At 41.3% G+C, this 15806-nt stretch overlaps 1 protein-coding gene across 4 annotated transcripts in view; it reads right to left on the bottom strand.

Moving 5' to 3' along the window:
- ATRNL1 (attractin like 1) overlaps nucleotides 1-8182 on the bottom strand; it is a 432739-nt gene extending 424557 nt beyond the window's left edge. For 3 of the 4 annotated variants that reach the window (XM_071445975.1, XM_071445974.1, XM_071445976.1), the window contains exon 1: nucleotides 7241-8182. In XM_071445975.1, the coding sequence (XP_071302076.1) occupies nucleotides 7241-7524 (284 nt within the window). In that variant the 5' untranslated portion in view covers nucleotides 7525-8182. The remainder of the gene's footprint in view (nucleotides 1-7240) is intronic. The other variant, XM_071445973.1, reaches the window with a different exon arrangement.
- Nucleotides 8183-15806: the final 7624 nt, after the last annotated feature.

Raw genomic sequence — 15806 nt, 5'->3', positions numbered from 1 at the left:
ATCATCATCATTTATTTCTCCTTACAGGAACTTCATAGCATGTTTTTCAGGCTTAGACTATACAGCAAATAATAATTATCTGTCAATGTCTATGAAATTTATTCTTCAGTACTGCAGGAGTTTTCCAATGCATTTTTGTTGTCTATGTAGTAATGTTTCAAAATAAGGTCTTTTCTCAGCAGCATTTGTTAGGATGTGTAGGAATATCCCAAGGGTATTCCTGTAATATCTCATATTTACCTCCTACCTTTTCTGCCTACATTTTGATACAATTAAATCAATTTCTAGTGCAGTGTGATAGACTGAGTTCTCAAAAACTACTCATACTCATTTTAAAAAGATGACATGAACTATGGTAATGCCTTCCAAAATATGATCATCATGCCTGCCCCTTGATTAAAGGAACTAAGAGAAACAGTGTGAGACTAAATTTATTTGCCAAAATAAATTTAAAACATACTAAGAGTACTAAATGCTATAACCTGTACAGCTATTTATGTATTATTTATGGATAGACTTAAGCATGCATTGGTATAACTGAGTTTTTTACCCACCCATAGCAATTGCAACCAGCCTTTGATGCTGTCTGAAGGGCTGGCAGGGTCATCAACCATCTGTTCCCACACTTCTTTGCCTAAATAACAAACTGCTTAGCCTGCAGACAACCCAGGCTTCAGAATCCACCAGCCCTGCAAACAACCCAGGCTTCAGAACCCACCAGCCCTGCAGACAAACCAGGCTTCAGAACCCACCAGCCCTGCAAACAAACCAGGCTTCAGAACCCACCAGCCCTTGCCTAACTTGTATTTGGTTTCACTCCTATGGATGGCTGCAGATTTACACAGAGGAAGGCATGCTATACACATTTAATTATCTATTGCTTTGGGGTAGAGGAGTGTTTCTAAAAGGGCATAGCTCCATCCCAAAGGTGTTTGCAGCCCCACAACTACTTGTCACTCCAAGCAGGGGAGGATGTGTTCAGTTCACAGACTGGTTTGAGAAAAGCAGGGCCTCGATACTGAGGATGCAGCAGCTCCAAGAGGATTTGGAGGTAGAAAATCAGAGTGCTAAGCTGAGAAGCACTGGCTGCAGCTGCACAGCAGGACCCCAGGCAGCAGGGGAGAAACTACTCTGCATCTACATTCCACCAGCAGGACCATTACCAAAAGCATCTAATTCTGGCACTCATAACTCAAGAGCACTGATAAAATAGGGGAGGCTGTAAACCAAGAGAGTAGTCAAGGAGGAAAAACTTTGTCTTACGTTGAGATAACTCAAGGAACTTTCCATTCTCAGTGAGGAAAAGTTGGCCATATCTCCACCTGCACAGAAGACCTCTCCTACTAAAGGTTCTACAATGAAGACCTGACTCAAAACATGAGAAAACAGGGTAACTAAAAGAGGCAAAAAATAAGGTAGATTAGATCTGTCTATTAGCAATTCCTGCATTTGGTTATAGAACACAGTGAGGATAACTAACCAATGAAAGGAGTTTGAAAGTCTGTAAGGGGCTTTGAGTCAGTGGAGGTGTTTTCAGATGTGTACAGGTGCTTTCTAAAGCATGGGTTCAACTCACACAGGCATTAATTCAGAGTTAGCCTAAAACCTGAAAAAGGCAAGAGGTAATAAGTAATCAGAGCTCATTTCTGGTCTTCTCTATAAAACCCTTAAAAACCACTGAAATGGCTACAGTTAGGACAGTGGCCAGACTCTGATTTTAAGGGTATTTTCCAATCTAAAAGATTTCATGTAGCAAGTACCAAGCAGTCAATAAAATACATCACAATAAAATTAATTTTCGAAGTTTGCAAAAAGACTGCTTTCCTTTCAAAAAGCACATTTCAGTGCAGATTGCTTAGCTCAGGAGACATTTAATATGGTTTTATGGCTCCATGTTTAATGTTTCTACACTCAAAACAAGATTTACCACAAAAAATTGTTCTTTAGAAATCAAATATATCTTGCTAATATAAGCTATAATTGTATTCTTGAATTTTAATATAGACAGAGAGAAGAAATCACTTTGGAATAGTTTTTCAGAGCACCCTAACTAAAATAACTTAAATAAAGACCACTTGATAAGACTAAAATCATAATCAGTTATGCTTTTCCAGAGGTTTAATTTTACTACCATTTACATGCTGAGTTTTAAAAAGGCAGTTTGCAGGTGCAAAATCTCACACTCAATTGCACTGATGTCAATAAGAGCAATTATTTCTTGGATTAGGTACAGGCCACTCTGATGACAAAGACAGTGCTGCAACTTACAGCATGACTCAGGGATTTCACCCCGTGAAACAGAAGTTGCACTTTGATGGTGATGTTGTTTTACTTTTAAGTTCTGGAAAACTAAGTCTGGACCAATTCTAAAAGTAACAAATTTTTTCTCCTATCTACACCTGCTGATGCTGCCAACTCCTTTGGATCAGCAGGAGCCTTATGTAAGTGAAGTGACTTGAGGAAACTGAGCTAGCTTAAAAAAAACTGGCTGGGAGGTGGGGAGATCTGTTCCTGTTGATACTTTTCAACTCTCAGCAGGAATATTAATGCTTACATAAGAACCAGCAAGATGTAATCAAAGAGAAGCGTGAAGGATAAAGTCAGCCCCTTTCACAGCACTCTGAACTTCAGCTGGCTGCAGCTAAAGCTAACTTCTTAAGATCTCTTCTTACACAACATTATCACTCATTTACAATCTGCAATTTAAGGACACTTTCTTTGCATGAGTCATTCTGCAGACAGCATAATTCAGAGTTTTAGATAGAGATAAGGATTTTGCATGGAATAACAAAATTTGATACCCTTCAAACATTTCAGTTGTGAATGTACTTGTACTTAGAAATTGTTCTGTCTTTGAAGAATGCACAATCTTTTCTAGGAGCTCTAGAAATTAAGGAGAGCATGCAGGAGGTAATTTCAAAGTACAATAAGAACATCTGGAGGCAAGGTTTAATAATCAAACAAATCCATTTGCTCTTACTCTCTCCATAACAACTGCATATCTAGGACTAGGTAAAGCAGATTAACTGAAGTGTAGGTCCTCAAAGGTGCTCACCTGTCCTCTTCTGCTTCATTACACACCACACTCAGAGCTATCAAATAAATAACCATAAACCTCTGAAGACACAACCTAATTTTTCAAAGGCAGCATATTACAGTGGGTATTTCTAGTCCTCAAAAACTTTAGAGGAAGATAAATTCCATGCACAAAGTTTTCTCAAATGCTCTTCCACAAACCAGTGCAAAGCAGAGCACATTTTGGAGATAGTGAAACTTTTTGCTCCGACCTGAAGGAATTTTTTTTTTCTTCTAAGAAATCATTCTGTGAGTAGCAAAACTAATGAAACCTGTTTTCCTGCACTGCTGCATCTCAAGACTATTGACTTTGACATCTAACTACATAGAAGCTGTGACAGCAGTTTTCACTGCAGTTGGGCCATTCATAATGTTTGTGTCCCTGAACTCCCTGGAGTCTTGTAACATAACTGATTTAGGCAGCCCTTCCCTCTCCCTTCTGCCCAAACTCGTACCAGCAGGAAAAGTACAAGTGACCAACAAATTCAAAGGCACAGAGAAGGGGAAGAATGAATGGCAGATGTAGCATTAAAAGCATCACTTCTTTAATAAATCAACCTTGCAAAACAAAACTGTCCACTGCCCTTTAATGCTTTTGGTTTAGTTTATACCTTGGGAACTGTGCTGCTTGAAGCTCCCTGCTATAAAAACAGAACCTGCTCACCCACTGGCTTTCCTGTCTTTCACCAGGAAAAATTCCTTTCCCCTTTCTTTTTATAACCAAATTTCCCTTTTTTTTTGGTTAAAAAAAGGTTTTGCATTATTTTGCAGTAGAGGTGAAGGGATGAAGGAAAAAAAAAAGGTTGAAAGATGAAAGTAAGGCAGAAAGTCAGAGCTGCATTCAGATATCCAATCTGGACAGAGAGTAAAATATTTTACCACCAGGCAGACATGAGGCCTAAATCTTTCTGAATAGTGACTGACAGGATTGTGAATGCCCTGCAGTAAGAATAACAACATCTGCATTTTTACATGATTTACCACAGGCTTCACAATAACAAGAGTAAATTCAAAATTTGGTAAATAAGAGAAATAAAATGGCAAAATGGTGCTAGACAGTCTCTTGGCCTATCTTCCCCACCCACCTTTCTTTCATCCAGTGCAGAGCAACATCTGCAAAGCAGTTTACTTACTCAGTAGTTCTCCTACAGGGAAAAGGCAAGGTTACCATAGTATTGTCAATTAATTTTGACACCTGCTTATGAAGATTGATCAATTATTTTTGATGTCTCTCTGCTGTGTTGCTGTTTCTCAGTTTAGAAGAGAAATAAAACAAAGCCAAAAATACTACACATCTCTCACCAAAGAATTAATGGTCCCAAGACACCCTCAGGCAGATCATTTCTCCTCTTACCACAATGTTCCTGGTACTTGCTAATGCAAGTCACTCCTTCCCAGAGAGTAAAAACAACCATACCTCACTTACATGAAAAAAAAGGAAAAAATCTTATTTTCAAGTGTTTTAAGCCTAGCCTTGAAAATCTGTTTTTTCTCAAATACTGTAGTGACAGGTTTTATACATGTCAAATTTAGGTCATTAAAAGTTCAATTTCCCTCTTGGGTAACAGGGACACAGGCAGGCACTTCAAACAGCTGCGACTTGGAAACCCTGTAAATGTTTAGAGTAATACACAAGGTTCTATTAACATTTCTACAGATCGTATCTACAACCTCCGAACTGGCTGTTCGTGCAGCTCTAACAGCCTAACCCACTTTTCAGTCTTTACCATTTTGAAACGATCTTCATGATAATCCTTAATGGCAGAAGTGATGTACACCCGACAGGACCTGACAAACCACTGCTGCAGAAGTCCAGCCGTGGCTACTTAAGGGTAAAAGCACATAGGAAATAAACGCCAATGTTCCGCGGCAATAGGGCAAAGCATCGGTTGCCACAGAGATGGGGAAAGTCTTTAAGCACCCAGCCATCGGGCAGAGTAACATTCTTTTTCCAACTCTTCAGGTGGAAATACACGGAGCTCATCGCCCATTCCACACCCATCTGAATTATCAGGATTCAAAATACAACCGCTCCGAGCTGCTGCTTGCAGCAGTGTAAGACACGTTTAACATATTTCACTCCATCCCCAACTCCCAGGGCTTGAAAAGCTTTAAATCTTAGGATGCTTATTTTCAGTGCAGAGTATACTTTGCTTCCAAGAATAAAGATTAAAGATGAGCTGTCAAAGACACTGCTATGAAAAGTGTCCGCAGTAAAAAATAGCTCTCCAACAGCTTACTCCCGTGAGAAAAATCATAATGCAAATGTCACTGTCACTCCTAAAGCGAAGCATGTAAAAACACAGAGGAGTTAATGAGAAATCTCTTCCGATTTCACCAAAACCCCTAACAGCAGTTCAATTAAACACTATGTGAGCTCAGCTCAGAAGAGGAGCCCTTCCAACATTCAGACAGAACTTCCTCTAGGTGGGGATGGATTATTAACTTTCTACCAGAAGGGAAAATGTAACCACTGTGCTTCCTCACTTGACAAACACAACCAAGGTAAAAAAAAAACTAGATGTCTTAAAAGATGACAAAGATAATGCCTGTAAGGATAGGATAACGGCCCAGTAACAGCTCAGAATACACTCATTCACAACAAGCTTGGAAATTTAAAAAATTACCATTAGCTTTGGTCCTGGCACTGTTAGGGTCTGTTATGAGTAGCACCAATACAAAGGATACAAGTAATCTCTTTAGCCAGGAAAAAAGAGCTCTGCAGATCCACATACACAAAAAAGATTCATCTGGGCCTCCTCTCATCACTCTCCAAAATTAGCCCATTGTTCCACAGCAGGACAAGCCCCAAACATCCAATACACACACGCAACAAATGGCCAACTTTAAAACCTTATTATCAAGGTCACAGGCAAAAAAAAAAAAAAAAAAAAAAAAAGCACTATATTTGCCTTGTATTAGTTTTATAGCTAGGTTATAATCTTACTGCTTCAATATCAACCAAATATCAGTAACTTGGCTCTTTCTCTGCACTGTGTACATCATTTCTGCCAACATGTCTGACTTCAACTACTCCTTAACTTCCCAGGCTAACAAGTTGCTGGATTTACTTTTTGTTTATTTAGGAATGAGTGACCTAGTATTAAATCTTTAAAAGAGATGTAAATTGTACAGCTTAATTAACTCCAGAGGAAAAAAATCTGAATTTAAACACAATTTTAAAACAGACAGTTATTGATATTTAATCTATAAAAAGTAGTTTCCCAAAGACAGAAGGAACTTGACTTCTCTAAGACACAGTGTCACCAGTGTATTGCTATTAGTTAGATATTAGAACACTTTCCAGCTATGTATGTCAACATACTTAATAAATGGACTTCCTGCTTATAAGGGGTGTTTTACAGGGAATGAAATGAGATGCCCTGTCCAAGATTATATAGCGAAATAACAGCAAACAGTATTCTTCATAGCCAGTCTTTACACTGATACCAAAGGGGGCGGGAGGAAAGTGACAGCCCTATAAATTAAGTCTTCTTTCCCACTCCATAGAGAAAAGCAAGTGTCAGGGTAGGCTTCCTTCTCACTGATCAATGACTCGGTATCACAGTGACTTTTAAGAATGAGAAGGTAGTTAGACCTTGACTGAGTACTCCTTCCCTGGCAAAAATATGTTACTGTTTCATGTGTCCCACTCTCTCCTGCAAACCTTGTCACCAGGGATGTACCTTTCACTCAGTTGCACTTGTGCTGTCCTGAACGAAACTGACTAATGCCCACTTAGCTTCAACAATTGAAAGAAAAGAAGGCTGGAAGGAGCTAAACCTTTCACTCTTCAGGAGGAAAAAGTAATTAAAATCCACTACTAATCCTTGTTCCCTGGACAGCCCCATGAAGTGCACATGTCATTTCCATGACATTTCCAGAAGGGACAGCAGCGACACAGCTTTAGGCCGATTTCTCCCGGCTCTCAGTTCCCACGAAGTGGAGCAGCCTATTTTCAGCGATAAGTCAGCCGGCGCTGTGTCCTGTGCTCTTAAGAGCTGGAGGAGCCTATTTTATCCGTAACTTCTGCCACATACTTCCACCACACACGAACAAAATCATAGCAGACACAAGCAAACCAAAACAAACAAAAAAAGGCAAGTGAAAGTGACAGGAAAAGGAGGTAGGGATGAGAAGAAATTCACAATAAGCAGAACCTTACTTGAACCTGCCCTGGCAGTGTTGGCACTGGTCTCCCACCCAGCCCTGGTCGCAGACGCAGGTGGAGTTGACACAATGACCCGAGAAGCAGGAAATTTTGTCGCAGGACTTGGACTGGGACACCTGGGCATAGAGGGCCAGGTAGAGGAAGCCGTAGAAGAGCAGCCAGCTGTTCACATCCAGGAGCGAGGCGAAGCAGCAGCAGCAGGCGGAGGGGAAAGGTCTCCAAGCGGCCGGGCCCGCGGGGGCAGCTCCCGCTCTCCGGCCGGCGCTGCCCAGGTCCATCTTGGCCGCGGGGGCCGCGGGCCGAGGCGCGGCCGGCGATGGCAGCTTCCCCTGAGGGGAGTTAATCCAGCCAGGGAGATTCAAACCCCCCGCTTCCTCCTCGCCTTCCTCTCCTCCCTCCCGACCCCAGCGCTGCCTCCTCCGGCCCCTTCAGCCCTCCGCGCCCCGTCACTCCCGAGGGGAAGCCCGGCAGCGGCAGCCCTCAGCCATCCGCCCCTTCTCCTCGTCGTCCTCCTCAGGGCTCATCGCTCCCGTCTTCTTCCATGGAGGAGGAGAGCTGCCTCTTGACCTTGTGTTTTCTCCTCGCCGGATATGCCCCCACGGCCGCGCACACACCACCCTGGACCATGTATCCCGCGGCTCCCCCTTCTCCTTTGTATCCCGGTGCCCGCGGCACACACGCAGCGGCGGCGAGGAGGAGCGCGGGAGGCGGGGGCCGCCGTCCTCCCGCCAGGCAGCCAGCTGGGAAGTGAGGGCGGCCGGGCCCGGAGCCGCTACGGCATCGCGCTCCGGCGGGGCGGGGAAAGGCTGGAGAGCTCTTATCCCCGCTCCGTTATTAGCCCTGCGGGGAAGGGAGGCGGGAGGCAGCGAGAGGAGGGTTAGCAGCCCCTCCGCGTCCCAGCTGACAGCTTCCAAGCAGCCATTTTTAAAGGCTAATTGTCACCGCCGCTCGGAGCCGCCTCCCGCCCCTCGGCCCGCGTGGATCCGTCCCTCGCTGGGAGGGGGGTCCGGCGGGGTGACCGCCTTCCCGAGGCCCCCGCGGCCGCCTCTGCCGCCCACGCTTCCAGAACAGGAGCCGGGGGGAGCTGGAGCTGCACTGGGAATGCAGCCCGGACCCCCGAGGTGAGCCCGCCCCGTCCCGTCCCGTGCTCCATGGAGGGAGCGGCCCCGCTCCCCCGGCAGAGCGGCCGGAGGCTCGGATCTTCCCCGCTCTGCTCCCTTGGCTCCTCTGCTCGCCTCAGGTCCTGCAAAGTTCAGAGGCGGTTTGCCTTGAACTCCTCCCGGCTGCTAGCGGGAGAGATGGTACAGCTTGTTTGGGGAACATCACCTTCCTAAGGTTTGCTCTGTACAGAAAATCACGCTATGAAAAGCCAGTGTCCATAAAGGAGACAGAGGAGTCCTGCAACTTTCTTCGATTAAAGGATGAGAGGTTCTCTCTCTCGAGGTTTCGAAGCGCGCAGGCTCCTTTTATCCTAAACTCCCGGCCGCTTTGTGCCCTTTTTTGCTTTCCCCATCGGCTGAGGTACTCGGAAGGTCCAGCCTTCCCGAACCGCCTACCCCACATCCCCCCTTGAACCTGTTATTCTACCCCAAAGTTCAGAAACTCGGGTTGGTACAGACACTTGTCTGCTTCAGGAGCCAAACTGGCTGGGTCTGCAACAAACCTGCTGCCCAAAGTTAATGGACGTGTTAAGCTCCATTCCAAAGAAGTTAACACTCATACTTTCACCCATCGAATTGTTTGTAAAGACATTAGCACACATTTTCCCTCTCGACTCCATCCTCCAAATTTAAGGTTCGAATCAAGACCTTGCCTCCTGCTTACAGCATGATGAGCAGTCATGAAATTGCTGCCTTTGTAAATGGAGCAATACAAAAGTAATCCTTGTGTTAAAGTTGCCGAAAATGTCCTTTTGGGTTTTTTCAGTGTTCCTTCCACAGCCTTTTTCAACTCTACTGTAACCTGTTTTCATTTTATGAGCAGTCAAACCCTCAGAAACTTTTTCCTAACCCTGAAATTGCGAATGCATGATGTCTCTGTTCCAAGCAGATGAAGAAAGGGTATTTAATTTAATCTCCTTGTACCCTCTCTAAATAGGTCCAATGTAACCCCATTAGTCTGGAATCATATCCAAATCGACCCCTCCCCAGATTCTTAAATGTTTACCCTTGAAGCCCATAGGAATTTGTTTGGTTTTTTGTTTAACCTGTTTTCCCAAGCACACCATTAAACCTTCATCTGACTTTCCAAAGTCCATCTATACTCCTGTAAGGGACAGAATAACATCCAGCAGCATCCATTTGAGCTTTGTGTGAAAAAAAAGTCAGGTTGTCAAAGTCAAACACAAAGTACAGACATCACAGAGTCTATGCCTTAAGGAATTTACAGTTTTAATAGAGGGAATAGCTCCATCAAGTACGTGGGGAAAACCGAGATGAAAAGCGATTTTCCCAGTTTAATTCCAGAGGTTTAAGGAGGTCCACAAGTTGCTCTCAGCCCAGGAGTACATTGTCTTCCTACCAGAGCTGAGATAGATTGTTTCATTGTCCTGCATCAGACACGTTTCTTAGCTATTAGACATCTCTTTGTATGTGTTTGGTAATGAATTGGTGAGTTCATGCAAAGAGAGGAAAGGGAAATTGTGTTACTGCTTTATATTTTATGATAAAAAGCCGAGTCTGAAGCCTTTGTGAACAGTCTGCTAATTGTACAATATCACATGTGATTAAGGCTGCTGAACAACTGTCCTCTGTTCAATACTATTATGGGACCAGAAATGCAGTTAAAAGGAGATCACAGTCCAAGACATAAAGTCAGTTCAAGAATATTCTTTAATACAGAAACACTTTAAGAAATAGTTTTGCTCACCATGACAGGGAGATACATTCCTTCTCCACTTTCTCAATTCCTTTAAACTAACCAAAAAAGTTCTAAAGCCATCTGAGACATTTTTTCCCTCAGACTGAAGGAAGATTTTGTTTCAGATCTACAGAAATCAGCCAAGTTTTTGAAAATGTTTGAAATTAACTTTCAAAACTTTTGAAATTACCATTCACAGCAAAGCTAAGATCTCAATAATCCTTTACCAGGCAAGCGATCTATTCAAAAGCATAAAACTAAAACCAAAACCAAACAGAACAACCCAAATAGGCCAACAGAAAAGGACTAGTGTGGTTGTAAGAGGGGCAGAGAATAGCATGGTAGTACTTTTACTGCATAAATAATCATAAATAAAAATCTAAACACAACCAGAAAGGTTTCTAGATTTAGAGCATCAAGGAAGAAACATTGCACCACTGATTCCTGGCTAAGAACTAACATGCTATGAAAATGAAGGAAAGCAAAACTTTTGGCTGCTGTATGCCACAGCAATGCAGTAGAAACTTCATAAATCTAGGAAAGGAATGACGTACAGATGCCAATATTGGTTCTCTTCTGTGCTCATTTTGATGGGATTTTTTTGGTGTCAGATGAAGTTAACAAATCTGGCTGAGAGAAGTCAGATCTGTCAATCCTTTCATCTTTATATGCATATCTGTAAGTTCCACTTTTCTTGCAAGTGTAACATTTTACACCTTTCATCCTTTCAGTTCTTGACACAGAAATCATTTACACTTTTAAAGAACTAATGTACTGAACCATCTTGGGTAGATTTAGAACTTCAAAGCATTTGAATAAGTTCTCAAAAGTTGCAAGTTATTGAATAAAAACATAATGAGATTACAAGGTAATGGTGTAGAAGGCTGTGTGAACAAAGCCTTCCAAAAATATATCCATTGTAGAAGGAAAGCAAAAAAAAATAGAATAAGTATAAAGTATTATATAAATTATATTATATATTTCTATTATACAGTATTTATATTATAATAAAGTATATTATATATGATAGTAAAGTATAAAGCTTCTAGGCTATTACTATCAAAACTTAAGCCCCTGTATATTAGGAGAAAAATGCTGATACATTTACATTCATTAGGTAAAACATTAGTATATTTAAAGTTCTCTGTGGTTGCTGTTGTGAGAGAGTGGAACAGATAAAGCAAAACAGCCCCCAAACACAGACTTCTCCAGCTGCTCAGAATATCTGCAAAACTCTGAGGACAAGAATAAAGCAGAAACTATGCACTCCTCCCTCCCCCATGCACACACACAGAGGCACCTTCCCTGCTCTGCCGGGCCTCTCCTGCAGGCTGAGATCAATGAAGCCTTGCTGCAGGCATCCCCCTCACTTAAGGATGCTCGGTGCTATTTACAGCATCCAGCCCAGTGGTTCTGCAGTTATGTTGAGAGCAATGTAAGTGGCTGAAGAGCAGAGGGAGAAAAAAAGAAAACCATTGGGCTTGACCTCTTTGCAAGGATATTAAGAGAAACAAATGCTTCCTATGCCCTTTCCTTTCTCCTTGGGACAGATATTACTGGGCTCATTAAGTGTAAGGGGCCAAGCTCTGCACTGCTTCTGGACAGGGATATATAGACCTGCCTTGGCCTTCTGACACATTGGTGAAACAGGAGTGTAGGCAGGAGGAAATGGCTGCACAGAGTGATTTGACAGCTTCAGGAGCTGCCCTACCTAACACATCAGAGCAGTGCACAGGGTACAGGTTTCCTACCGAGCGTGACAGGGAACCTGAGTGCAGCCTTCCCCTTTGCTTTCCAAATATGCACCCAACACTTTGTATAGAGGACAGCAAAAGGCTTTTTTTTTTTTTTTTTTTTTTCATAAATCCCACACTAATTTTTCATTGAGAAAGACTGAGCCACCTGAGCCACTCCAAAAAAAATTCTGATGTAATGGAAACCATCAGTCTCTTTCCTGAGGTAAAAGAAACTTGTCCCTACTTATTGGATTCTAGTGCTAACAGAATAATGCATGTTACAATTTTCTGTTCCTATTGTCTTATCTGGTAAGTCAGCTCTTGGGAGGTATCAATTTTATAAGATTAAAAGTATCAGCCTCCCCTCACCTACTCATTTTTTCAATATTTAGAAAGAAATATAAGCCTTCCCTTGCCTAGTTATTTTTTCTAAACTTAGAAAGAAATAAAATTCACAGAAAATTCACTGGCACACTTCTAAAGTGAAACCTTGATAGAAAAATCTTACCTTTCTTAACACCCATGTGTGTATTTTCCTGCAGTAGTCACATTTGTTACCATCATCTACAAGAAAACTGCCATACAGTAAGGACTGTAAGTGCTGTAAGAAGTTTACCAAACTCAGAAACATCTACAAAACAACAGAGGTGGAAATTAATGCTTATGTTATTTTTTCCATTTTTTTTCCATTTTTTTTCCATTTTTTTATGTGGAGAAAAAATTTAGAGTCAGATCTGTATTTTTTATGCATATGCATGAGCTGAGGTGTAAAATCTATCCTACAAAGAAAGAGCAAGAGCCAGATTTCTATTGGAATGTTTATTCTTCTGTAGAATTTTTTCAGGAAGAAAAAAAATAATGATATTTTTTGCACTCTTTTTTTTTAAATTGTAGTCTGTGGATGAAGAATAACAGGATAAATTACAATTTGGCTTCAGGTCCATTTAAAGGTGAAAGATACTTCAGAAAAACAGAGACCAGACAACACCAAGTTCTATCAGCTCTGATAATGACATCTTTGCTACTTGAAACACCTCTCTACTTTCAAATAAAAATCTACCAAGCCACAGAATAAAATCATGTTACATTTTTCTATATTTTTTCTACATTCTTTCTGCACAAAAAAAAAAAAAATTTAATAGACAATCTGATAGCATTTCTGTCTATGACAGAACCAATCTGCTGACATTGATCTTGACTTTGAGTATGAACCTCTTATTTTTTAAAGTACAAAGTCTTTAAAAGTCTTCCTCCTGAATAGATGTGTAATTGTATGACATGCTGAAACCTTGATGCATCTTGCACTGACATTTCCCACTACAAATGTCGCTTCTGCTGAGGTTTTTTACTGCATTCATTCAGCTGCCTTTTATTTTCCCTGCTATTCCTTCTGGAGTTTTTCACAATCCTGGTTAATCTTGGCTAAGCTAGGGCATTTTTTCCTTGTCAGCAAAGCTCCATCTCACAATTCAACCTTTCTTACACATCATTAGTAGGTGTACTGAATTTATCCAATACCCTTTAATGATCCCAAAGGGACACTGCTATTAGACTTTTTCTAGCTGAGAAAGCATTTACTTTGAGTTATTTTCTCTCATTCTTTTCTAAATTAGGACATGATCTTTGAGATTCAAACTATTGTTGCCTTTATTTCTGTATTTGTTCTTTTTATTCATAGATTCAAGAAAATACTGAAAACATTATTAGAAGATAATGAAATTCTATTGACCTTACTGGGATTTACACCCTTCCTTCAGAATTTAGCAGAGGTTTCCACATTTTTCTGGCTAGTTTGCTGAATGATATATTACAAAAAACCTTACTAAAAGATTTTGAAAATAAAAATAAATCATCTGCTCCAATTTTCTCCTATCCACTATTTTTCCTTTGCAAGGCTTAGGAAGAATGCATTTATTATTGGTGGCTTACTGGTTCTTACTCATCACATTATACTTTACCCAGGAGCTTTTTAAGTCCTACACCAATTTCTTCCGAGGCTATTTAAGCATGACTTCTCTCTTCATGTTGTCAGGCTGACGAATTTAATATCTTTTGAAATAAATTTAAAAAAAAAACCCAAAACAAAAAGTAAATTGTTGGGTAACTGTTAAATCAGCAGTGTAATCAGTATTTTGATTAATACAATTTTTATCTTAATATCACAGTTCATCTCCTTCAGAGTGGTGCTGCCTAGTCCTAGTGATGCTACTTCAAAATAATCTCATGTAGATTTCTTACTCTTCTTCTAAAAAAACCCCAACCTTCTAATAATGGCTACATTGGTAGCCTAATACTTTAACACTTAATTTTACAGTATGTTTTTTATCACTGCAATGAAATTATTTGCTTTTCCTGAAATTACCTTTTCCTTTCCAGTTGCTACTTTTGGAGCCTACTTAATTTTCCTGTTTTTTCCTTTTGTGTATTTAAAAAAATTACATCTTTCTTTTTTCAGTCAATACTTGAATAGTTGTACTATTAGACTCTGAAAAGTGATACTTGCAAAAAGTGGAAAAACAAGTACATCAAGTAGTCCGCAACAAGGATAATGAAACAATAATTGTACTAGGCATAATGGAATAATGGAACAAAATTATGCTCATTTTTTGCCATTTGATTTGCATAAAATTGGCAAAAATGAGAGGCTATGCATGCATTGATCCCTGTCTTGTCTTCTAGATGTCATAAAAGAATTGAGTAGATTAAATTTTCCCTCAGTATTAATGTTGAAACAGACATTATATGCCAAGAATCTAAGTGGCATATTGTATTCATTCAATGCAACTATTTTCAGTAATTTGAAGAAATAACTCTCTTGCATAAATATAACACTTTGTCAAGCACACAACAGTTATTTAATTAGCTGAAGACATTAATTTCCATAGCTTCAGATAACAGTAGAAATAATAATTATTAAGAATTACATTATTTCCCTGAAGTAACAAGGTTTATTGCCCCAGAGGAGCACAGAGATGCGTGTGGCACCTCCTGTTTGTGTACCTGGCCACTGGTGGTGCTGCAGGGGGAGGCTGAAGAAGCTGTGAGTTGAGATGCTGAACCTATCCATGGCCTCAGCCAGGGATAAAGGCTCAGGATGTGCCATGGGCAGGTCTGGCTGCACAGGTGGATGTGCAGGATAGTTCTCTCTGGGTGCTGAGGGAAACCTTCTCACTGCTTGGTGAGTGGTTCTTTGTGAGCAAGGCTTTGGACCAGTTTTAAAAGGTGCCAGAGAAAAAAGTCTGCAGGCCTTTCTCCCTCCTCTTTTCAGGTTACAGATTTAGAATCTGTGTGATCAAAGCCAAGGAGAGAGCGAGAGAACTGAAAAGGTTCTAAGAAAGGGAGGATGCAAAGTGAGCCATCAAACACGTGCAGCACAGATCCACAAGCAGAAACGCAGAATCAGTTCGGGTGGAAAAACCTCTGAGATCATCGAGAAAGTTCACCCTATGACCCAACAGCACCTTGTGAACCACACCATGGCCATGTCCAGTTTTTCCTTAAACACCTCCAGGGATGGTGACTCCACCCCTCTGGGCAGCCCTTTCAAAATCACCTTTTACATAATGAAATTCTTCCTGATGTCCCAAACTGGTGCAGCTTAAGACTTTGTCCCCTTGTCTGTCACCGTTTGTCTGGGAGAAGAGGCTGAACCCCCACCTGGCTCCAGCCTCCTGCCAGGGAGCTGTAGAGAGGACAAGGTCATCCCTGAGCCTCTTTTTCTCCAGGCTAAACAGCCCCAGCTCCCTCACTGCTCCTCAAAGAACCTATACTCCAGACACTGACAAAATATCTGGCAAACACCAGTTGAAAAATGGGAGAGACAAAGTGCACATAATGACAGGTTTGAACAAAAGATCCTTCTGACCAGAAGGCTCCTTCAATACAGAAGCTACTGGAGGTATCCAAGGGGCAGAAACTGGAAAGACCTAAAGCTCAGGATCTCATGGGAATGGGAATACATTCTC

The sequence above is a fragment of the Agelaius tricolor genome, unplaced genomic scaffold (assembly GCF_023055355.1).
Source record: "Agelaius tricolor isolate 1412-34295 unplaced genomic scaffold, bAgeTri1.0.p SCAF_22, whole genome shotgun sequence".
Classification (NCBI taxonomy): domain Eukaryota; kingdom Metazoa; phylum Chordata; class Aves; order Passeriformes; family Icteridae; genus Agelaius; species Agelaius tricolor.
The sequence above is the reverse complement of the archived record's forward strand: the minus strand, read 5'-3'. Positions and strand labels throughout refer to the sequence as shown.